General features: G+C 43.5%; 1 protein-coding gene across 5 annotated transcripts in view; it reads left to right on the top strand.

The window, feature by feature from the left end:
- The window catches only part of LOC115793263 (signal-induced proliferation-associated 1-like protein 2), an 82,579-nt gene extending 62,373 nt beyond the window's left edge, over positions 1-20,206 (top strand). For 2 of the 5 annotated variants that reach the window (XM_030748153.1, XM_030748154.1), the window contains exons 12-22: positions 452-555; positions 1,532-1,620; positions 2,909-3,282; positions 5,698-5,982; positions 7,072-7,125; positions 9,391-9,529; positions 13,808-14,027; positions 15,332-15,463; positions 17,629-17,746; positions 17,871-17,946; positions 18,375-20,206. In XM_030748153.1, coding sequence (XP_030604013.1) covers positions 452-555; positions 1,532-1,620; positions 2,909-3,282; positions 5,698-5,982; positions 7,072-7,125; positions 9,391-9,529; positions 13,808-14,027; positions 15,332-15,463; positions 17,629-17,746; positions 17,871-17,946; positions 18,375-18,521 — 1,738 coding nt within the window. In that variant the 3' untranslated portion in view covers positions 18,522-20,206. The remainder of the gene's footprint in view (positions 1-451; positions 556-1,531; positions 1,621-2,908; positions 3,283-5,697; positions 5,983-7,071; positions 7,126-9,390; positions 9,530-13,807; positions 14,028-15,331; positions 15,464-17,628; positions 17,747-17,870; positions 17,947-18,374) is intronic. The other 3 variants (XM_030748155.1, XM_030748156.1, XM_030748157.1) reach the window with 3 other exon arrangements.
- Positions 20,207-24,995: the final 4,789 nt, after the last annotated feature.

The following is a 24,995-nucleotide window of genomic DNA, read 5'->3' as shown; positions in this document are numbered from 1 at the left end:
AGGCCTCAGATGTGCATTGAACTCCTGAGGCCCTGTCAGAGCTGCCCCGATGCCAAACAGCAGACATGTTGACTAGTCGACTGATCTCTGGGCTCTGTCAGAGATCAGGAGACAGTGTGGCCTCTGTTCATCTGCTGGAACCTTTATTAGCTCTTAAAGGTTTAATTAAGACCCACATTGAAAAAAATTGCTGCTCTTACCCTTTTGTCAAGAGAGAAAAAAAACACCCAGCAAGCTGAGTCCAAAGAAAAAAAGGTCTCTTGTCAGCGTTGTCTGGCAGTTTCTTTATTCTATTATAAGCTCAAGTGTTTTGACCTTAAATGATGTTGAGCTAATTGCGGTACATCTGTGGTGAATCTATTGAAGCCTTTGTTTGAGTAGAATAAAGAGCACACTCTATAGAAAAACTAATTTATAGCCCATTCCCTCCCCCCCTCCCTCTTTCCTCCAGGTGTCCCTCCCCTATCCTGCACGAGCGGGTAGGGGACATCCAGGGAGGGGATGGAGAGATCCACAGGGAGAGAGAGCCTACTCTGGAGAGGACTAGGTCTGCAGGTTAGTCTGATGTCCCTTCTGTATAAGTAATCATGATTAACATACATGTATAGCAGGAGTGTAACAATTCTGAAACAAAGGCAGTAACTTGCTGTAAACAGCCACAAATTTGTGTAGCAGTTCCATCTTCCCACACCATGATACGCACATGGAGCTGTTAATGGTTAAAGCCACAGTCAAGTGGGCCTCGAGACCAGTTGATTGCCGGTCTCTGTGCCTGTGACTGTGGCTTAAGTAAGCTAATGTGGTGAAAGCTGTGATGTCTGATTGACCACGAAATGCATCAGAATACTGGAGTTTATTTTTGTTCATAATCCAATCGCGATCAGTGATCAGACCTGTTAATGGTGGTTTTAGAGAATTTTTACACTCCCGTGTTTATAGATATGATTTTAACAGTAAAGTAACTCTGGTCTGTTCATATTAATCTTCAGTCTCTGGTGCTGAAAAATGAACCCAACAAAGTGCCATAAACTGCAGTTCCTTGAATGACCGCTTGAGGATGGCAGAAATAAACACATTTACCACCTTTAACTTTTATTTAAAGCTAATTTTGCCATTTATAACAACTACAGGTGGCAAATCTTTGTAGAACTCATCTGTTTATATTATACAGCTTAAATTTGACTAATTTGAGTCACTGAACTGGATCTCACGACCACATATTTGGTAAATTGTACTAGCATACAGAGAGGTTTGTGCTTCACTTTTCTGGAGAATTTTTAAAATTATTTAATGTGTGTGCTAATTTGCTAGCATCTGTGTGATGCTGAACGTACCTTTTATGAATGCATATGAATGCTAATAGTAGCAAATGTGGTCACCAAACATGGTAGCTCTAATGTCAGAGTCGAAGCTCAGAAACTGTTGTCCACAAATCAGTGGGTGGTGGTGGTGGTGCCATCGCCATGTCCATCTTTTATATACAGTCTGTGAGTTGTACCAGCTGCTTCAGGTTTTTCTTCTGGCTCCACAGAGGCCAAATGGCACATCCCCTCCACCAAGATCCTGAACCCTCTGAAGCAAAGAGAAGGAGGCAAAGACTCGCCCAACAAGCTGTCCAGGGTAAGTGTCTGATCTATTTTCATATCAGCTCACCTCGTTTCTGTCCAGGTGACTTTAATAACATTTAGAAATGTGTTCTTAGCTTTTGTGAAGGTCTTAATATTGGAAAACCATTAGTCTTATTCAGCCTCGAAGTGCACTGTGTTGGAATTAAAGAGTCCTGCACTGCCAGCTCAGGTCTGTCTGACTGTCAGACCTGCTACATCCCACAACTGTTTCAGGGTGAGCTCAGATTGCCCTTGTTTATGGGCTTTGCTGCAATCAGAACCTCAATTGTGGTGTTCAGTCAGATGTTCATATCGTCCCCTTTAGACGCTCTTTGCACTTATCACTTTCCCTTCATCAGCATGCTAACGGGAATCTCATCTCATCGCTGTTTCTGGTTGTTTCACACATTTCTAGGACACTTTTTCCTTGAAGGTTGAATACATTGTGTTTTAGCCCCTCATTTCTCCTTTCTCTGTATTCACCCCGCTCACTCTGATTTATCGTTCTTTTCCCCAACACTGCCTTGCTTTTTTCTTTCTCCTTTGATGCTGGAGGCTGGCTAATGCACCTAACAACATGCTTTAGTGCTTTCCACCACTGTTGGAAGTGGATAAAAAATTAAACCATTTTTTTGTTTTTGCACTGTACATCCATAATGTACAGAGCTTGCTTTTTCAACTGTTTTTGATGTGTTGTGATTTTTAAACTGCATCAGTGATTTAGCAGTAAAGCATAGTAAAGACAGCATCACAGTACAAACCTTTGTAATTCATGGCTTATATTCTAAAATTAAGCATAGCTGTTAATACCCTTCATTTGAACCCCTTTTTTTAGATGGCAAATTGATTGTCAAAAGTGATGATGCACATTGAAATAAGTTGGCCTTAAATCTTAAAGTGACTTTAAAATCTATTTCAGCTTGAATGATAACAGAGCTGAAAAAAATAGCTCATGATCATGGAGGATTCCTCAAATAAGCCTCAGAATTTCAGAGGTTGCATGCAAAGTATGTGACATTCAGCACAGTCTGTTTTTATTCCTTTCTACATATTACTGTCAACTGGTTGACAGTGTAATGGGCCTCAAGAAAACAAGCTGCTGCCTCAGTCAGGGACACATGACGATGTGATGTAGCCTGATGGGTAAACCGCTCCTTGCCTGGTGTAGCGAGAATGTTAAAGCATCCGTAAGAATTATTTGCAGCTGCTGTTTGACCTCATTTGATTTACTGCGTTTCTTTCTCCTTCACTCCACCCCCACCCCCCACCCTGTCCCCCTGCTCTCCCTCTCTCTGCGCCAGGGGGGTGATAAAAACTCAAGCCACTCAAGTAGCAACACTCTTTCAAGCAACGCCTCCAGCAACAGTGACGATAAGCACTTTGGCTCTGGAGACTTGATGGACCCCGAGATGTTGGGCCTGACTTACATCAAAGGTGCATCCACTGACAGCGGCATAGACACTAATCCCTGCGTGGCCCCTGGGGCCCGAGTGTTGCTACAGGGAAGAATCAGGGAGCAGGGGCACCCGTGGGTGTCGGAGCACCACGAGGACGGGGCATCGGAAGAGGATCATGGGAAAATGTACCTCCCACAGGGCTATGCTTCTGCCATTTTGTCTAGTCATGTGACAGAGGGCAGCATCGGAGACCTGAGCGAGATCTCATCCCATTCAAGGTACAGTGCAGGATTTGTGTCTTCTAAATGGCCTTTTGTACCAAAAGCTTGATTTTGGCTCAGTGTGTGACAAATCAAAGGAGAACCTTGAGTAATTGCAGGCTGTTACATGCATTGAGTGTCATCTGGTGCTGATGGGCACAAACTCAGAATCTTGCCTTAACGGTCACTAGAGCTGCACTTATAAAATGCACTTTCTAAACCCACCACAAAACACCAAAGCATCTCATAGACTTGAAGAATTCATGCCAAGCAGCACTGAAGTTGTTCTGGAGAATGAATCCCTTCCTGGGAGACTTTAATGTTCCCTTAATTTTATTTTCCTGGAAATTTTGCCAGCTTATATCCTTCACCTTTTTTTTTTTTTTCCCTGTGGTCAAATACCTTTTTCCTTGTGTGGCTTTATTATATCTTTTTGGGGTCATTGATTTGCCTGCTGTGAAAATTCACCCCCTTTTTTTTTAAATGGCTCTCAGCAAAATCCACTATATTCCAACACGTGGATGTGCGTACAAAGTTTCAGGCCCATTAACTGTTCTGTTGAACACATGCAGAGACAAACACATGCACAAAAGAGAGGTTGCTGGCTGTTAACTGACCTTTTCACCCAGTCGTGCCTCCTCTCTGCTGACACACAGTCTGGCTCATCCAGTTGTGCTGAAAGCTCCTGTTTGCTGCTGCTGTCAGGCTGGGGCAACATCAGGAGGCTCATCCCAGTCTCCTCCAAGTACTCCATACCCAACTGGGGCCCATCTGGGAAAGCGAAATGGTGTTATTGAAGGTTGACCCTGAAGCCACTCAGTCTATCTGTATGAAACCGAATGGGAAACCATATAGGATTAAATTACCACAGTCTTCTGACATCATTGACCTGTTTGGGAGGCATAAGAACTGCCAGAATATCACTCAGAAATGAGGAAAGAGCCCATGCTATCACCTTGACTGCTCTGATGCTTCCCACCTTTTATGTAATGGTCTTTGACACCAGAGTGTCATCTGAGCAAACAGTGAAGCAGCAGGAGCACATTTTGCAGGGTGTGGCGCAGATGGGCATGAATATGGAAACAGAGTGTTTTGTGCCTCCAGCCAAAGCCAGCTCTGATGTCTTAGGGTGTTTTAGAAGAATGTTTTAGTAGCAAAACTCTGACATCTTTATGGACCTAAATCTGAGATCCATTTCAGCAGCTAACAGATGAATCCTAATTAGGCAAAAAAAGAAACAAAAACCCACAAACTATCCAGTTTCATATTAATTATGAAAAGAATGAAGGAAGTTGTAGCAGATGTGAGGCTGTTGGAGGGGGTGGGGGGGGCTTAAAATGGCAAAGGGCAAAGGAAGATTTAAAAAAAAAAAAAAAAAAGCAAAGACAGGAGAGCAGTGTTCATTACCCATTGTGTGGCTCATTTTCAAATCACTGTTAAGTGTGACACCTCCATCCTTCAACTTGCACATTATTTGAATAGAGTTAAAGCATTTACACATTTACCCTGAGGACGTAATCATAGAAAAGTAAAATGGTGCAAAACATCATTCAAATTAGCTAAATCCTGTATAGCAATATAGTTGCTACTGTTTATATCCTCTGAGTAGAGGATATATGTGACCATTTGATCATAATTTCAAGGGTCACTTCTCCCGGTTAACAAAAATAGGAGTATTTCCCCCAGTCACCTTGTGACACGCAGTCACTTTATTTTGTGTGCTTGTAGGACCATAAATCAGCTTGAGGCACAGCACTGAGAGTAAGCAGAAAATGCCTCTGTGTGATTTGAGTGCACTGACCCTTTAATGTGTTTTGTCAGTTGATATTTGACGAAATATTGAAAGGACAAAGTTCAGCAGGAATATTTACATGAGAAACTGGAACTGAGACTTCTTCCAGTGTAGGTCGAAGGGCAGCGGTATTTAGATTAAAGTTAGATTAAAGGGAGCCCCCTTTTGCAGTTTTTGGACACTACATGTACTAGAGTAGCTCTGCATGATTCACAAAATAATCACTACCTATCTTGGTATAGTCTCTCAGTTTAGCCTCTGTTTGGAACATGCTGTTTTAACCCCTCTCCACCCTCTAAAACCCAACTTTCATCCTTTCTTTCTTGGCTGCTTCCCACAAACAGAAGGTTTGAGCATATGTGCAGTCACCATTGTAACAGGATATAAATAACAGAATAAGTAAAAGCAAAGAAGATGAATGTTAAATTATACCATCATGCTGAAGGCAGCAGCATTCCTAAACCATGTTTTTTTTGTTTTTGTTTTTTACATCCAACATGTTGCTGGCACCATTTTTATTGATTGTTCATGTTTTTGTTATAATTTTGGCCCTTTTTTTTTTTTCCATTCTGTTTTTAAACTCATTCATTTTGTGGTCACTTTTGAGTTACATTATGCCTTATGTTTTGCTGTTTGATCAGTGGCTCACACCACTCTGGCAGTCCCCTGGCCCGCGGTGCCAAATACTGTATGTCCGCTGACTCCTCCAAGGTGTACACCATCCCTCAGACCAGCAGCTCAGGGCCAGAGCTGGTGCAAGGGCCCGAGTCCGGGCTCAGCTCAGAGGCCTGTGGACAGACACGCACACAGCCCAGTTGTAAAGTCGCAGTGGGCACGAAGGCGACTGATGGTGGTGATGATGATGATGATGATGATGATGATGATACCCACAGCACTGAGGAGCCTCCCAACATTTCAGAGTGTGGGTGAGTGTATGTGAGAGAGAAAGTGAGAAGAGCATGTGTGAGAACATCAGCAAACGTGCACAAAACTACAAAAACAAAGGTTTCCATTAACATGCTTCACATTAAGTTTCTTGCTAGCTATTAGGCAAATTTAAATAAAACACTTTTTAATCACGCTCCTGTTGAGCGCAGTTTGATCGCAGTCTTACTGTCGCATCTCCACCTCGCACCCCCTTCCCCCCATCAGTCTACCCAGAGTGCGTAAACTAGCCTTGATTGAAGCAGACAGCCACAAAATAAATAAGCTCAGTGAAGCTGTGGACATAATACACTTGGCACATGTCACTTACGGTTATTGATTGCTCCCATGAAGCCGCATCCCTGTGGACTGCCAGGCTCGACCATCTCTGTTGGGAGCCAAGGATCGAGACGCACACAGGAACACACATGCTGTGACATATGTAGTCCAAGGACACCATCCACAGAATAGCCTGTATCGTATAGAAAGAGGAATGTATGTAATCCTCAGACTATATGAGCAGTGATGACTGACTGTATCTGTCGGGTGATTAAATGGCTTTGCTGTAGAGAACAGGGAGCCACTGATGGTGAAACGGAAACAGCTTTAACGGTGTGATTGTAGATGTGTGTGTCAGCGTGTGCTTGTTGGAAGGTGTTTGCGAGCGAGCCCGGGGCGTGTTTTGGAAGAGAGAGAATGTGAGACTTGCCCTGGAAGAAACCCCCTGCTCTAGCTCCCAAGTAATTTCATTTAGGCTGTGAAATTTGCTACTTATGGCTGTGTGATTGATCGCATGCATTGAAGTCGTCTTCTGCCGACTTATGAAAAAGCTCCGTAATTCAGTTATCCACCCCATTGTTTGTTTATATATTCCTACCGTTTTATTTCATCTTACATAACAGTGCTTCATGATAAATGGCCTAATATTACTCACAGATATTGTCCTAACATAATGAAGTTTCTCTTCCTCCTTTCTAAAAAGTTTTCTCTTTTTTTTGTGTGTGTGTGTCTAACACTATGTGTAAGGTGGGATGTGTAACAGTGCTTCTAACCGTGGGCTCTTTCTCTCTTGCTTCTGCTTCTTGTTTCAGAGGAGCGGAGAGCTTGTTAGCCTTCCTTCTTTCAATGCTGTCTGAGCGTTCAAGGTACACAGTTAGTGAACCCCGTGGTCCCGATCTGACCCAGCCTGCTTCCCCACACACTGCCCCACCCTCTTTGTACCCCACTCCTCCCCAGGTGTCAAGTGCTGGTTCTGCCCTGTGGACCATGCTCAAAGTGGATGGCAACCAGCTGTGCATGAGTGACTGTGACATTTCCAGTACAGAATCATACTGCTGTGTACTATCAGTCTGATATGTACCCAGTCTCTCTACCTAAATTTCTATTAGAATGTTAATAAGTGTATGAGGTTGGTTTTTTTAAAACAAAGAAAAAGTGCTCTGAACTATCCAGGTTGTACCCTGCCTTTCACCCTGTGGCTACTGGGATAGGCTCCAGCTTCCCCGCAACATTGAATTAGATAAGCGGAAGAAGATGGATGGATGGGAAAAGTACTCTATTCATTGTGTGACAGAGCCATTGTTTTGGAGCCACAAACAAAAGATAAAAGATATAATCACAATTCCCTCACTTTAGTCATCTTTTGTCAGGGACAGTGTATTTGCAGCTTTAAACAGCATATTATATCTATGACTCCATCTCACATTATCTGAAGGCCAATAGAAACACTGATGATTCTGGCACATCTCTTCCATCGGTGATAAACCATTTCTGCTGTGTTTTAGCTTGGCTTATTAGCCAACTCCTAAGTGCAAAAGTGGCCAAACTGGGAGGCATGGTGGTGCGATGGTTAGTGCCGTCACCTCACAGCAAGAATAAGGTCCTGGGTTCAAATCCACTCACAGTCCAAACACGTGCATGTAAGATTAGTTGGTGATTCTGAATTGGCTGTAGGTGTAAATTTGAATGGCTGTCTGTGTTTGTGTCCAGGGTGTTCCCCACATCTCACCCCATGACAGCTGGGAGAGGCTCCAGTTACCATTAATTGCATAAGCAGACCTGAGTGGTTAGATGGTTGGTTTTAGGATTATGTGGGGCTCCTTAAAAAATTTTTCCCCACTCTAAGGCTCCCTGGTGCTGAAAAACATCTGGAGTCCGTGCACTACTGCATCTATGGCTTGTCCATGGTAGGAGAAGCAGAAGGCGTCACATCATCAAGGAGTCTAAAATCATCTTATAATCATTTTCTCAAATTTATGGCTTTTCAGAGTTTGTATTAAAAACAGGTAGATGAAACATACCTTCTTTTTTTTTTCTTTTCTTTTTTTTTTTAACACCCCTCCTTGAGAAATTAATTATACTCTGTAGGTATTTAACCAATACCACTGAACAGCGGAGTAATCTTTAACTGCGAAGATGAGATGTTCGGGTTTACCTATAATTATGGATCAATTATGTTAGACCAAAATGGACGAGTCATGATCAAGTGGGGATAAGACGTTTTTTTTTTTTTGCTGCACTTCTTGGCGTGAAACAAACCAGTGGACAGAGTTAATTTGCACTTATTTTTCTGGAGTGCAGCTTTTAAAATAGAGCAGAATCAGTACATATATTTAGGAACTGGTTGCCATGTTGCCAAAAGCTTAATACAGTGCAGCTCTCAGCAACAGTGTCTCGAGGTAGCCATCATAACTAGGCTGTCCCATCGTCTAACCATCTAGAGAATCACCCTGCAGCCATCTAACAGCCTGCCAGCAGCACTCAGTGTGTCATGCTCAGGCTGCTCACTTAAAGCAGAGGTCTCACGGCCACATGACTTCACCAGCCTGGTCAGGCACATCTTCTGTGCCCTGTAACCTCCCCCGTAAACACTCCACACCCTCAGAATCATTTAAATGCTCTCAGACAAAACCCTGCTGACAACCACACTGCCAACAAAACATGTCACCTCTCGTGGGTCCTTCTCCAACCCTGCCTAACAGCTCTCATGTCTCCCTCTTGTTGTTGTTGTGTGAACACTCTTTTAGTCTGTGCTTTCCACTTGTTTCTGGAAGTAATTTCTGTCCAAAACCCTTGTTTTCCTTCCTACCTCTCACAGTGCTTGGCTGAATTTTTTTGCAGTCTGTGTAATCATGGTTTTGGCACAGTAATATGGAACAGGGTAAGATTGGAAATAAGTTCCCTCCCTTGGTCCTTCTCCATCCCTGTTATCCCGCATTCACCTGACTAGCATGGAGCAGGGAAGTACCTGATGTTGGCATGATAAGACAGATACCTGTCCATATTCTCTAAATAGCTGGGATTACCTCTGAACCCAAGCTGTGATGGGTCCAAGGCTGCCCTCATGGGATGTAGTTTGTGTGACCCTTGTGATAAGCCGTGCTCTTCTGTGTCCTCTGTGTCACCTACAGGCAGTTGTACGCACAGGAGTCTGCATGCCGGCTCCAGGCTAATGATCGGGACGGAAAATCTCTGCCGAGGCTCTCGAAAGAGGAATACGTTAAAATGATGTTGCCCGACAGCCCACCTGGAGAAGACAGGAGTCGCAAGGTGAGGTCACTGATGAAACCCTAACCTCTAATTTATGAGTATTATGATGCCCTGTGTAATGTGCAAATAAATGTCACATAATGATTCTGTTATCACACTGACACAATGTATCAAGAAGGTGCAAAAACAGCAAAAACAACAGGCAATTTCCTCCTGTTGAACAACGGTAGCACAGCACACAGGGCCAGAACCAGAGCAGATAATCTCTTGCTGGGAAGCAAGTGTCAGCAGGACAAACATCTGCTGGCACTGCTGATAGGACTCCTCTCTCTCAACACAAGACCCTTTCAGTCACCGCTGACTGGCACAGTGTTTGGTTAATTTAATTTATAACAAGAACCTGAGTTTGCTCAGCCGGGATGTCATGGATTAAAGGCAGGAAGTTCCAGAAAGTGCATTGATGTTTGATGTTTCTGGGTCCTGCAGTCTCTATTAATTGCATCTTCAGTTCCCTGCACCATCCCCCATCCATTATCTACCAGGAAGGGACTCTGGAGACGTACAAATGGGTTATTTTTGGATGCTGCTCAATTCTAATACAAATGCACTTCAGTTCCCTAGAGAAGACAGGCATGTCCTCTGGCACAGACAGGCCTTGTCCCCAACATGACGCAGTAGCCCACTGATTCGTCTGTCTGGCTTCCAACCACAGGGCTTAGAGTATATAAAATCTGGCGCTTACAAGAGAACCGGGCAGCGTCAGCACCTGTCTAAAATGAAAGCATGCGTATCAGGCTTGTTTGGATACACGTCATATTGATTGTATTTTGCTTCCCACAAACAAAGAAAGCTCAATAACCAGTCCAAAGGTGCACTGATTGTTAGATTAACAGAGCCTCTGTTGTCACACTCTGCTGTCTGATTCAGAGCGATAATGTAGTGTGGGGAAAAGCAGTCTGGGAGGGCACAGGGCCAGGCACTCAAACCATATACACATATGTTCCTAATAAACACATACTGTTCTTTTCTGGGAGCAGCTTCACTGCATGCTTTCAGTCATCAGCTGGCATATAAAGACATTAATTACAATGTTGGAAATCTGGTTGATTTTATGTCTAATTCCTATAAAACAGTCTGACCTAATGATTTGCCAGTTAATTAAACAGAATGTACAGTAAAGGTTACTGTGTGTGTCACTTCCGGTTCTCACCCGATGCCTTTCCTTGTGTGGGTGAGCAGGTGCAGAAAGATTTTCCTTGCCAGCCACGGCGTCCGCTGGGACGCCCTTCTATGGACAGGCAGGCCATTGTGTGGCTGACGTAAAGGAAAGGCCGTTCGCAGCTTATTTGCCCACAGCGTTCCTCTTTTGAACCTCCTGTGGGAAAGAAAAAAAAAAATTCTCAATAGGTGGTTGTCCAACACATCCTCCCGAGTGGCACGTCACTGGGTCTTTGTTCCGTGCGGGCAGTGAGGAAAAAAAGTCAGGAAAATCAGGAAAATCTAGGTGGATGTGCCACTGCTGCTTTGACTGATAAGAGTGTTGCTGCTCTACAAAAGAATTCAAAGACCTTAAAGCCCAAATCAGGCTGAGGCTGTTGCCAGCTGAGGTGGATTTAGACATACTATAATAGTCAATAATGTTGCCGGTTTTATGAATACAGTATTTTCTTCGAATGTGTGCAGCAGGTTCAGTTAACCAGTGCCAGGATGTGTTCGAAGAGCCTGTTTTGATGCAATAAATGGATGGCTTTTTAAAAAAACATTAAGCCCAATTGGAATTGCTTTCGTTTGCTGTGTCTTCATTTGTGGGAGCTCTGAATCTGTGCTATTTTGCTTTATATAGGAGCAGCAAATCCTGTTTTAAAGTTGTTTTGATGAGCAAGAACCTTGGGAGTCTAATCTTGCAAAGTTGGGCGGGAAAATTTGCAGTAAGAGACAACCTTGTCAAGCTAAAGCCTCTGAGGTGTTCTTTGGAGGCAGTGTATGTACACTGCTTTGAATTCCAGTATATATTTCTCACTTTAAAGACAGACAAGATGTTTGTTAAATTCTCACCGTGGGATTTGTGGGAGGGGATCTGTCTTTGAAATGGAGATGGCTGGGTGGTGGCTTGTGGGTTTACTAGTCTAGTGTGGGTTACAGCTGGGAAGCAAAGGAAGACGTTTACTCATCTGGCCAGCTGCTCCGCATATCATTTGTGGCTACTTTTGATGTCACTACTGCTGCATTTCTGTTAGCGAAACAGCAAAATAATGGATGGGATCGGTCTTTGTGGTTTTTTGGGTTTAAAGAGAAGATGCTCTGTCAAAATTGTGGCCAGCTGTGACACACTGGCATTTTTGCAGTGATGTTCTGAGTAATTCTTCTCTCCAAAGGACATCTCCTCAGGGTGATGCTACTTTTTTCAAGCCCTAACAGCTTTTGTGACTTCATCCTGACCTTATGCTCTCTTTGATCTCTGCATTGTTTTGAATTGGCCTCTACATGTTTCTGCTACAGGAGCTCTCCTCCTGACTACAATAATTGCACTATTATAAAATATCACTGAAATGAAGGCAAACTTCAAATTTGTAAATGCACACAAGACTTACTTGCTTTTCTTTCTTGTTTGTTTTTTTGGTGATGCCTTCAGGTTGACTAAATAAAGTAGGCAATTAAAGTTAAACGACTCACAATCAGTCCTCCATATAATAGTTAAAAAGTCAGCTTCATACATGTATACAAATTTGCACAGGTGAATATGAACCTGTGGCTAGGTCAGACAGTTAGCTGATTAGGACATACACTATATTGCGAAAAGTATTCACTTACCTGCCTTCATACACATACTGTATGAACTTGAGTGACATCCCATAATACATAGGGTTTAATATGATTTCGGCCCACCCTTTGCAGCTATAACAGCTTCAGCTCTTCTGGGAAGGCTTTCCACAAACTTTAGGAGTGTATTTATGGGAATTTTTGACCATTCTTCCAGAAGTGCATTTGTGAGGTCAGACACTGATGTTGGATGAGAAGGCCTGGCTCACAGTCTCTGCTTTAATTCATCCCAAAGGTGTTCTATCAGGTTGAGGCCAGTCAAGTTCTTCCACACCAAACTGGCTCATCCATGTTTTTATGGTCCTTGGTTTGTGCACTGGTGTGCAGTCATGTTGACCTCTGCTCACTATGCACCTCAGCATCCACTGACCCCACTCTGTCATTTTACATGGCCTACCACTTTGTGGCTGAGTTGCTGCTCTTCCCAATCACTTTCACTTTGTTATAATACCACTAACAATTGACTGTGGAATATTTAGTAGTGAGAAAATTTCACAACTGGACTTATTGCACAGGTATCATCCAATCATGGTACCACGCTGGAATTCACTGAGCTCCCATTCTTTCACAAATGTTTGTAAGAAGCAGTCTGCATGCCTAGGTGCTTGGTTTATACACCTGTGGCCATGATTCAATGATTCAGTGATTTGGATGGGTGAGTCAATACTTTTGGCAATATAGTGTAGCTCCTTTTGTAGGAATGGCAGTCATTCCAATCCATTGGAACTGTATGCGTCCAAGTTTGTTTAATTCCTTTAAGCACATCTTTCTGATAGTCCCGCAGTGCAAACCAGTGACATCATATTCAAGCTTTTCCCTCACATGTAAGCATTTCTTCATCTGTTTCTACACTGTTCAGAAATGTTCAGGGACTGATCCGCAGCATTGATAATGTCATGGGTATCAATAAAAATTTTTCTCTATAGCCATTCACAATAGCCATTCCAGGGTGCTGCCTTAAATATTTACTTTCACTCAGAGCCAGATGGGTTGAACTGATGTACTGCTTTGTGGCCTGAATTTCCACAACAGAGAGAGGTGAAAAATACCTGTGGTACTTGTTCCTACTGACTCTGCTCTCCTTTGCATCCTCTTGACTGATTCAAAGACCTCTGTTTCGACTGTCGCCTCATATTTTTTCTGTCCCGTCTAGCTCTGTGACACCTGCACTAATACCTCTCTGCTTTAACATTAAACTCAGTAAGTACTGGTTGCCACAGTGCAGTGGCCTGTCACCACCTCTACCAGCCCTGTTATTCCCCTTCTTCCAGACACTCTCCAGCTGTGCTCAGTCCATCTGCATTTTCCTGAGCGCATAGACTGTAAATGATTCCTGACACTTCTCCCCAGTGTTTCCTGTTTGTCCACCCAAGTGCCCACTCATGTAAACTTCCTGTGAAAGGCAAAGCACAGGTAATGTGCGGGGAGGCGGGCCATTAGTGGGCACTGAGGGATTACTCGCCTTGATCGTTTTCTTTGTTATGACTAACGGTTGACAAATTGTTCTTATTTTCTCAGGTGTCAGCAGTGGGCGGCTTGTCACCCAGACGCTCCCTCTACCGAACACTGTCTGATGAGAGCGTGTGCAGTAACCGTAAAGGCTCGTCATACGCCAGCTCGCACAGCTCCATGCTGGATCAAGCCATGCCTAACGACATCCTATTCAGCACCACCCCACCCTACCACAGCACGCTGCCTCCTCGCATGATCCACAACCAAGGCGCATCCAACCTGCGGAGTAAGTACAGGCAGCGAAACTTTCAACAGGACAGCCCAGTGAAAAGGCACAAACAGAAGATTGGAAGGCTAATATACACTTTTCTCAATGATGCTGCTGGATTATCACTCCTCTTCTCTGGCACCAGATAAGAGCCAGGATATAGATACTTGCTCAAAGAGCCACTTGAGTCCTGCTGATATCATAAGCGCAACCGGTACACACTCCAGCAGCACTCCTCAATATAGCCGTCTAATTGGAACTGGGTGAGGCTTCTTGCTACTTGCAAGGGACCTGCCGCTCTGTCTGCATTAAGCAGACACCTGTCACTGCTGGCAAATATTCCCTTCGTCACTGTTCTCCCAGCATCCACTGAATATGTATTAGTGATGAGAGGTGTTATGTGTCCTGCCTGCTGCTTAGGATCTCTGACTTAAACATCCCTATTTTTCCATGAGGAATGTCACAATGTCTGTCATACATAATGTTTCATTCACTCATCAGTCCCTGCCAGCCACCCCTCTCTGTCCCTCCTGTCTCATTTTCATACCATCCCTTTCCCGTCTCTGCTGCTGTCGTTAGATAGAAAATGGCTTTTGAAAAGATGCTTTTTTTCTCTTCAGCCTCTTCTGGCTGTCAATCTGATGGATTCCTGATTGTTTTGAAGGGTAGTTGAAAGCCCAGGCTCTCCCTTTCCCGTACTAAAGCAGCCCAATTTGGTAAACACTGAATTACTCAAGCTCCAAGACGCTGGGTAAATTGAAAGGAGAGTGTCAGCATCACCTCAAGCTCTCTGTGTCTCTTCTCTGCTTCTCCACTCATGCTTTTCTAAATGCCTCTCTGCAGAGTGGGAGCTTGTTTATTGCGTTCTCTGTCTTTCAGGGCTGAGGGGGAGGAAGGGCAGGAGGGACAGAGGGGAGGGAGAGGAGTTATTGATTGAAACATGAAGACATTCACTTAGACAAGTCGTTTATCGCCCCTCAGACAGCGCCTTGAGAGTGCTATGCAGAGAAGGTGGTTTAATGTGACTCTTGCCTATCATGCTGTTACAGAAATCCAAAACTTGGCTTTTCAAAAGGTTTGCAACCTGTAGGAGGATTCCTAAGAGGCGATCAGATCAGAGAATATAGATTAGGCGTTTGGCAGGAGTTAAGCTAGACAAAAGCCATCCCAGGTCAATTTGTCTCCCTGGCTTTCCTCCTCTACGTCCCTCCATTCCTTTCCCAGCCCCTTTTGTCTGATGCAAACTGATGGGTGACTCAAAGATTAGCATTAAATTCAGGCCAGGCCTAGACGCTGATCGGAGTGCCTGCCTGTCTCTGCAGATGAGTTTTGGTTCTCTGACGGCTCCTTGGCGGACAGGTCCAAGTTCAGCGACCCGGGCCTCATGCCCCTCCCTGACACTGCCTCTGGGCTGGACTGGTCTCACCTGGTTGACGCAGCACGAGCCTTTGAAGGTAACCAGCCTGGCTGAAGCTGCTGGCACCTCGTGTGATCCACCTCTACTCCCCTCCTGGCTGCTTAGCGTGTGTGACTGTGTGTTTGTAATCTGCTTGCTTGAATGTGCAGATTTGTGTGAGCTGTGTGTTCCTTGTTAGTTGCTCCTAAGTGCTTCCGGAGGTTACTTTGGGGAATCCTTTTGCTTTTCACATCTTTGCTCTGGGCCCCGTTGCGATTCCCATTAAGAACAAGCCATCATTTCTCAGCACAGACATGGAGCTAATCCTTCCACCATAAAGCTAGCAAGTTATCATTCTTGTTCTTACAGTGTTGCTGGTGCTTTTTGTGTTATAGTTAAGGTTTGCTTTGTTTGTTTGGGATCAATTAGGCTCCCCTCTTGACCTTTATGTCCAAATGTGGTCCTCTGAAAGGCGCAGACTTTCCCTTTTGGGGGTTTTGTTGGTGTTTAGTTCGAGGAGAAGAGATATAGGATTCAAGCATTCATGTACACCTGTAAAGCTGAGTTTGTCATCACAAATAATTATTCCTGTCAAAAACTGAGAGCTGATTTTTTTTTTTTTTTCTTCGCCTCAGTCACACATTTAAGCCACTCATTTGCATCTAATTTAAATACCTTTTCGACCAGCCTCATACCAGTGTACTTCCCATTTATCACAGAACTGTGCACATGCCATGAGTATTTTTTTTCCACTTGAACTCCATTTGACCCTGGACCACTGAGCAGGCAACATAGCATGTAATCATTTATTTGTCATAATTAATGAAGTCTTTGTGGAGATTTTTCTTTGATGCATTTCTTGCTGCACAGCCCACAGTCTTATCATTTAACAAGAGACGAATCAGTAAAGATGATGCAGAGTCTGAGTGGCAGCAGCAAGGCAGTTGTCACGGCAGCCGGGCTGGCCCATAAAAAACGCTGTGTAAACTGGGGCCTTGTTGCCGAGCAGAAAGTGGCTCCGGGCTGCCTTTGTGCCATGTATGTTTAACCAGCTTTGTTTAGAGCCAGTGGGGAAAGAGGCTGGCTGAGATGCAAAGCATTCATGGCATTCATAACCTTAGTCATGTGAATCCTGAGAGACCGCTCATTTTTATGATGCAAAAAGACAGTTTGGATTAGCTTGCAATATTAATAACAGAACAACAACAAACACAAAAAGCCCCACTGCTCTCTTGACTTTTGCGAGAAGAAGCAAATGGATTTAAAAACAGGCTTTTGTAGATTTCAGCAACAAAGCATTTTGGTGCAGTCGCTGAATGAAATATTCGGAAATAAGCACGCATGCTTTGTACACTCGCGCAGCTTCTCTGCACTGTAATCTGTTTTTCTGTCCAGTAAGTAGGAACCCCCAGGTCACACAAAAATGGCAAGCGGCTTTTCTGCACTTGTCTCTGATTTCCTAGAAGTCTTTAATCTTTCTGATGCAGCCATCGAATATGAAGGAAGATGTTCATTCATATGTAAATGAAGGCTTGCTCTCACTTTTCCTGCCTCGTCTGAAAAAGCAACTTCGGGCTCGGCCAGCTTTTGTCTTTGAGTGGATTAGCTTTCATTTGGGGGCTAAATTAATGGAGGGGGTTTCCTTAATCTTCTCTATGAATATGCAGATCCCCCTATCTTTAGCCTCAGACCAAGGGCTTGAGAAAGAGAGGTTTCTAAAGAAAAGAGCATTAGGCCTTAAAACTGAGCAGTCCCCAAGGGTAACATGCCAAGTTTGGGCTTTCCATGGGGCTTTGGCAAAGCTTAAGGGCCTGATATGGTAAAACAAGCATGACTGGTATCTTACAGCTCCCTGGGATCCAACCCATTATGAGCCAAACAGCTGTCAGAGGAAACTTGGAGGGGTGAGGGCACTGGAGCAACACCCAAGGGACTGACTTTATCTGTACTTGTCTAGAAATGCTCTGTTTACTACCTTGTTCCTTGCTGTCTGGTTATAGATCTTTCACCAAGGGAGAACTGCTTCTGCAACCGCAGTTAAACCAGAGCCATCCATTCATACAAACCATGAATGAATCGCCCCATCCTGTCGGGAATGTCTGCATGCGAGTGTGTTTTTCTGCTCTCTTTTAGTTAAGAAACTGAAGCGTATTGCTGAACAAATTTCCCGTTTTGATTTCGAAGGCAGATTATGACCCATTTCTTCACCTGTTCTTTTCCCAGACCAGCGTGTGGCGTCCTTCTGCACCATGACCGACATGCAGCGGGTCGAGGCCCTGCAGATCTCGAGAGAGCTGACCAGACGGGTGGTGGAGGCGGAGGGAGCGGCACTGGAAGCAGAGTAGGCTTCACTGACACACACAAGAACTAAGCGAATATTGACTGTTGGCTAAACTGTCATTTTGTCATATTTCGTGTAATAAGTGAATCTTGGCAACGTCCTCTTCTCTGTTACCCAACAACAGCTCCCCCTCCACACTCACTGGCAAAGTCAACCAGTTAGAGGTGATCCTGAGGCAGCTGCAGCACGACCTCAGAAAGGTGAGTTCACATCATCTGTTTGTCGATTATGTTTTTGTCACCTTGGTGCTCTCCTTTTACACATTAGCAAACAGTGCATGTCGGTGTCCCACAGCTCAGATGAGCAGACATTGAGTAATGGGTGCCCTGAGGTCTGTGTAATACAAACTCATCCACTTAATTCAATATCCCGCTTCCTTTCCTTATTGTGTCCCAGCCCAACGTTTCCCCACCTACACTAATGTGCTTAAAATGGAGAGAGGAAATGCGCTTTTATCAGCACAGAGGAAAGGCTGCTTTGCCATGTTAATGCCTCCCATTTACACCACACTGACGAAAGACGGATGTTCTTGTAATAGCCTTTTATCAGCCTCTTTTGTATCCATTTATTTTTGCCTCATGTGCCTCGCGTTGATTGCGTGTGTTCGTGTGTGTGTGCCCGCTTTCAGGAGAAAGAGGATAAGGCGATGCTACAGGAGGAGGTGCAGCACCTGAGACAAGACAACATGCGGCTGCAGGAGGAGAGCCAGACGGCAGCAGCGCAGCTCAGGAAGTTCACAGAGTGGTTCTTTCACACCATCGACAAGAAACCCTAAAAGAGAGAGAGCGAGAGAGAGAGACCTGCAGAGAGAGAGAGCATGATGGCCTTCATTCCTCACAGGCACCCCCTCAACTCCTACTTAAGACTCCCAGATGATCCACAGGCAAACAAACTATAAAACAAACCATTACCGGCCCCAAGAGTAATCAAGACTATTTAAAAAGCTCCATGCTTAGGAGACTGTCGCGCACTCCAAGGGTGAGAAACTTGAAACCCTGATCTGGACCTTAAGTTTCGGGATCGTCCTCTGTCTGAAGCGCAGGGTTGTGTCTGACGTTAACTGGCGAGCGAGACTCTCGGGAAACCTCCTCGTCTCTGGCGCTGAAGAGGAATCGAGAAAGACAACCCAGGGGCCCCGCCTGAGTCCCCGGGATCTTCTTACAGTAGAGGAATGTAAAGCTCATTTACTGTAGTGAACATATAATCTACCTACGTATGTCGCATCGGTCTACTGTACTGTATACTCAGCTGTACTGTATCATACTGCACACACTGTCACGCAGCTGTTTCTGTGCCGGCCTTCACGGACGCAGGAAAGTATAGAGGGGCGAGACGGAGGGAGGGAGGAGGGGAGGAATGTACTGGACATAATGAAGTGGTACTTACTGTCTGCTTGCACCAAGAGGAATCCACATGTGGCGCTCTTGAAATGTACGGCGGCGGAGGGGGGGGGAAATGAATGTAGCTCAACTGAGATCTTTTGTTTTGGGTTTTTTTTTCCCTTCTCTGGATTTCTGGTTTCCAAAGTCGTAAAAGTTTTGAGGTTTGATGTTTTTCAGACTTCATTTTTTTTTTTTTTGTTTGTTTTTAATGAATTCCACATTTTCCTTTCCTCCGTGTTGTAATGTAGGGTCACATGGCAGTAATTTTGATGTTCTAAAGGTGCTTTTCCCTACGCACACTTGTCACTAGTTTCCATTCACTGTCATAATGTCCTAGCAATAACAAAGTGGTAGTTACAAAACTGTCTTTTTTTTTTATTATTATTATTGTTTGTTTGTTTTTTCTTTTTAAGAAGTTGGCGTGACGAGTTCCTGTCGAGAAGCAGTTGTATTTGACGTGTATTTATGAAACAGGAAGAGACTGTGCCTAAAACTCTTGGTTGTCAGTGGATTGTTTCTCTTTGCTTTTAGTTCTCTTTTATAAACACACGCCTTGTCTGTGGCTCACTGATATGGGAAAAAAAAATCGTGTGTGAAGGTCGCGTGAGTATGATTGTGTGCGTGCGTGCGCGTGTGTGTAGTTTATCACAGCAAAATGTGTTCTTATGCAGTGGTTTCTAGAGCATTAGAGCGAGCGCCAGTGAACCACACTTACAATGCCAAATGTGTTTATTTCTGTACATACCTGCCACAGAAGTGTCTTGTATTTAACACTATTATTTAAGCTTATTTAACCTAAAGTTGTTTATTTTATTAAGGGTATTTGTTTTTGTTTTGTTTTTGTTTGTTTTTTTTTTTTTCCTCCACTAAGGAGAGATAAAGCTCTGTGTATGTTGTAAAGTGTGTAGCTTGCCGGGGCAAAAAAACAAAACAAAACAAACAACTATATATTTAAATATATAAATGATGATTTTGGAGATTCCAACATTTGGATGCTGCTAGATTAACAGTTTGCTGGTTTGTATGCTTTTAAAAACTGTCTCTCTCCATAAACTGTCTCATCCCTGGAGGGATATTTGTCGCTTTTTTTGTTTTGTTTTTTTAAATAAATGTAGTTGTAAAAATAAGTCTTTTGTGCTTTGACAGAATTTCTTCTGCCAGCGGTTGGTACCAAAGCGGTGATTTTAAATTTCACAGGTAGACTAACATCACTTGCTCCACTCTGGTGCACTACTGCTGTTGTTTGAAGTCTGTTTGGCAGTTTTTGGAAGTAAAAGAAACACTTATTCAGGCTCTCGCCAGGGGTTTGATGACAAGATGCATGCCAACACCAAGTATGATTCAGTAGAGTGTAGAGCCACCTTTAGCAGCAATAACTTGGAAGTAATTATTTCCTGTGCGACTTGATGAGTCTCTCGCATCGTTGCGGGGAAATTTTGACCCTCTTCTTTACAACTTTGCTTCAGTTCGTTGAGGTTTGCAGGCATTCATTTATGCACAGCTCTCCTAAAGTCCCACCACAGCATTTCACTCAGGTTGAGGTGAGGTTCCTCTTTTTTTTTTTTTTTTTTTTTTTTGTAATAAAACTCCACTCCCCCCAAAATTTAGCATACTGTAAAATGTAAATAAAACCAGTGTTGAAAGACTGGTAAATAATTTAAACTATAGATGTAAGTAAAATGGTGCAAAAGCAATATATCGAATGTTAAAACTGAGCAACTTTATTTAAATTTTCCAATCTGATGGCAACAGCAGTGTGAAACTTGAGAAAGCCACGCTTACCGTAGTGTTGCATCATCTCTTTTAGCAGCACTGTGAGACCCATTTTAGTATGTTTGAAAGCAAAATGTTGGTGTGTTTTTTTTTTTTTGCTTGAAAAAAGGTTTCAGCTGCTCCACAGCTCAGGCCTTCATTGATGTATTTTAATGTTTGCGGTGGCTGACAGGTTCAGACCAATGACTGCTTTAGTGTGGACTGCTGGATCGTGTTTGTATTTGTTTTGTTCTTTACACTGGATCCATTCCCCATAACAACTGGGTCTGTTTTGAATGAAGTGCCCGAAACTCATGGCCATTCAGTACTGCTATTAAAATTAATCCCTTAAATAAGTTCTCCAGTTTCTCTGAATCCTTTAATGACATCATTTCTTGTAGATAATGAAATCAACAGATTATTATTATCGTTGTATTTATTTATTTATTTCTGCAATTTTATGTTGAGGAACCTTATTCAGAAATTGTTCAGCTGTTTTCGATGCACTGGTGAACACCACCTCACCTGGCTGTAGCTGTGCAAGGTGGACTCGGCCCACCCAAATGGTCATCTTCCCCATCCAGTTAAAAAGCTGGGGAGAAGGATTTCTGTTTTTGGTTCGTCAATGAAAGAAACGAGTACCATTTCTAATTTCTGATTTTTATGGGGGGCCTACAGCCCGTCTTCAAAGTCTCCCATCACGCACTCTCTGGTCAGTGGCACAAACTTGCAAAAGTCAGAAGAAACAGGCTGCTTTGTCTCATGTAGCGTGCAACAAGTAAAATGCACTCTTTAACCAACTGCTTTTAAATAAAGCGCACCTAGCTGGTTAACCTGCTCTTGTATAGATTAGTTAGTATGTTGTCAGTCTTTTGTGTTCTTCCAGTTTACCCAGCGTTGCAGCTTTTGTGCTGGTTATTTGAATCTTGATCGTCTCTCTCGCTCTGATTCTCACTTGGTTAAGGCAACGCATTTAATGTAACAATTGATCCTTGCTGATTTTTCTAATTTGACATTGTTTGGCAAAAATTCAAAAAAAGGTTTGCAGTTACTTCTGTTTTTCCCCCCTCACATGAATCTTTTCTTAATGGCTGCAAGAAATTGATCACAGTGTTTATAGCTGATGCTTAAATAATTTGGACAGAGAGTCTGCCTGTGTGTGAGCGTGACCTCGATCCCTGCAGTAATTTCTGTTCTTCAGCAATCATCATGCAGCTGCTACACAGAGATCTGAACAAATTATGTTCTAAATATCCAGAGCCCTCGAATGGTAACAGTATCTGGTTGGGTCAGGTTTTTGTTTGTGCTTGCTGCATACAAAAACACTCGTCTCTGAGAGACAAGAAGCCGGCGTCTGAGCAGGGACCTGAAAACCTGCAGGTTACTAGTGGCTATCATTACCGGCCCTGCTCCGGGATGCTCGCTTTATACCCAGCCACCTTATTTATTAACCTCACTAGATGTCCCATAATGTTGCACCTGGGAACTCTGAGTTATACAGTCAGTATAAAACAACTATATTTTATATTAAACTTTTATCCTGTCTATGATGATGAGTGGCCCAAGCTGATTTAAAATAACTCCTTTCTCAAGCCCTGTTTTTAAAGATAGATCTCATGGTACACACTTCATATATTCCTCAGTCCACTGGATTTAAAAAGCTCTGCTCTTTTGTTTTTAAACCCGTTGCCATGGTGCATCTTGGTATCAGAGATCGATTGATGATGAGTATGTTCAAGGTGAACAAACTCAAGAGTTGATTGAACTAACTCTGATCTTACTGTGATGAGCCGTTCTGGAACGGGAAGCTCAGAGTTGCAGATCTCGGAGTTTATTTTTAGCCTCAGCTCGGTGAACCTGCCTCCTGGAATCGGGCTCTGTTCCAGCTGCTTCAAAATGTTTTGCTTGCATCAATTTCAAAATAACACATTAAGACAAAATCTCCCAGTTTTAACATTTGATATGTTGCTTTTGAGCTATTTTCAATCAAATACAGTATTTGCAGATTTGATTTTGGAATTTTGTAAGTTAGCCACTTAATAATAGTTTTCTTATGTGATCCTCTCGACATTTAAAATTATTAGCATTTAAGCGAGCTACATTTTTTTAGCACCAGAACAACACGGAACAAAACTGTTAAATGAGTTAGATATTTTTGACAGAAAGTCCTCAAATCTTGTCAGAACCCAAGATTAGAACAATTTAAATATTGCACTTTAAAACTAACAGATCTCAGACAAAAAGTAATATAAGCACAAAATCTTTAGTGCACCCAATGGGAGATGCTGCAGACTGGAAGATACTGAAGACCTGTTCTCCAGGTTTGGACCAGAGAAAAAGAGCTAATTTGGTACAGTATGTTCGCTGAGCTCCTGCAAGCTCAAAACACGGATAACAACCTTTTCTATGAGACTTTTTCATGCTCTATTTTGTAAACAGCAGGTGTGCTAAGACTCTCCAATGGAAACATGAAACCATAATGTGTTTGTGACTTGATTCCCAGTGAGTTGGTGTGCTTTAAATAAATGACAGATGTTGCTTTCACTGCAGGGACGGCAAAATGACTCGCTGAATAATTAATCATAAGCCTTTTTGGGTGCTGAGCAAAAAAACAATTAAATTTGTTTGCTACTTCCTGCATAAAACCTCCAGCCCAGCTGCTGGAGTGTGGTCCAATACATCATGTCCTCAAGGGGATTCAGGGTATGCAGCTGCACTGAATTGTGGGTAGAGCTGTCCTGCCTAGATCCTTTCTGGACACCCCCCCACTACATTTACCTGTGAGGGAATTGGAGGCAGTTGCTGTTAGTCTGTTGCCTGAACGCTCTGTGAATGAACCTGGAGCTCAGATTATAAGACATTCTGTTGTGGCTCCTCCTGGGAGGCTCCTGATCTCTGTCTGACCTCTCCTCTCTATCAGGCCACGCCACACCAAAGATGCCTGGATGGTCATACGTGTGTGTTTTGGATGAGGTCTGGGTTTGGCCGGGATCAGCATGCAGTGAGATGAGGTAGTTAATCTACATGTGTGCGCGCAATGCCAGGGCAGCAGATGGGAGCTCACACTGGCGCAAAGCGAAAGTGTTGCCTGTTTCAGATGGAGGAGGAGTCTGGGGCATGTTGTGGACTTTGACCAACAACTAAAGAGAGAAGCCAAATGACTTTGGCATTGAGTGATATTGGTGGACAGAGGCTGGATCAGCAGCAGAGTGAAAACAAGCTGTAACAATACATGCACGGGACCAATCCTGTAATGCGGTGACATGTTGAAATTTCATTAGCCTTGAAAAATATGCTGACAAGCAGCCATGCAAAACACATTGATTTCAAAAAATTTGCCTGTGTCAGCAGTTAAAGGAAGAAATGCCGGTGCTGCTCAGGAGTGACGGTCATGCGCTACACAGTTTTGCTGCCCATCACACATAATAGCATGTGACTGGGACACAGTTGTCCTGCTTCCACATTCCCACAGCAGATGCTCCCTTGCTGTGAGTGCCACCCTGGTGGTGATCATGTTACCCAGAATAGGGTTCAGTATGCCCAAAGCACAGCTGGCAGAGCACAGAGGGAGGGGTGGGGATTTTATCGACTGCGTGTGTAGGTCAGTGTGGAATAACTGCCTGCGGAATATCAAATATCAGCTTTAGCTATCAGTTTCCTTAAGAAAACATGGATTTTATGTTTCTGGTGGATTTATGTAAAAGAAAAAAAAAAAAGAAAATCACCTCCAGCATTGTGTGGAATAATTCAGAAATATCACAAATCCTCTTGCTGCATTATTCATAATAGATGTGTAATTCTTGGCTCAATATTTTAAAGCCATTTTTCCAGTTGTAAACACGAGTTTTGCACACAGTATTGACCACCGCTCAGGTATGAAGCATTGCGGACGGCGAGCTAAAAGGAAAAACTCACAAGGCTCGCCGTTGGTCTTGCCAAACAGTTACCAAATCTCAATTGTGCGGTGTGCCTGCGAGGCGTAACAACAGGATTAGCTCTCTCACCTGGACTGCTTATCTGTGAGGCTCATCTCTCCTCTGCAGGCACTTTGAAATTCCCTCTCACTCACCGGGGAGCTGCATCTCACACAACACAAAAGAAAGGAAAAGAGAGGG

The sequence above is a fragment of the Archocentrus centrarchus genome, chromosome 15 (genome assembly GCF_007364275.1).
Source record: "Archocentrus centrarchus isolate MPI-CPG fArcCen1 chromosome 15, fArcCen1, whole genome shotgun sequence".
NCBI lineage: Eukaryota > Metazoa > Chordata > Actinopteri > Cichliformes > Cichlidae > Archocentrus > Archocentrus centrarchus.
This window is presented reverse-complemented; position numbering and strand designations above follow the sequence as displayed.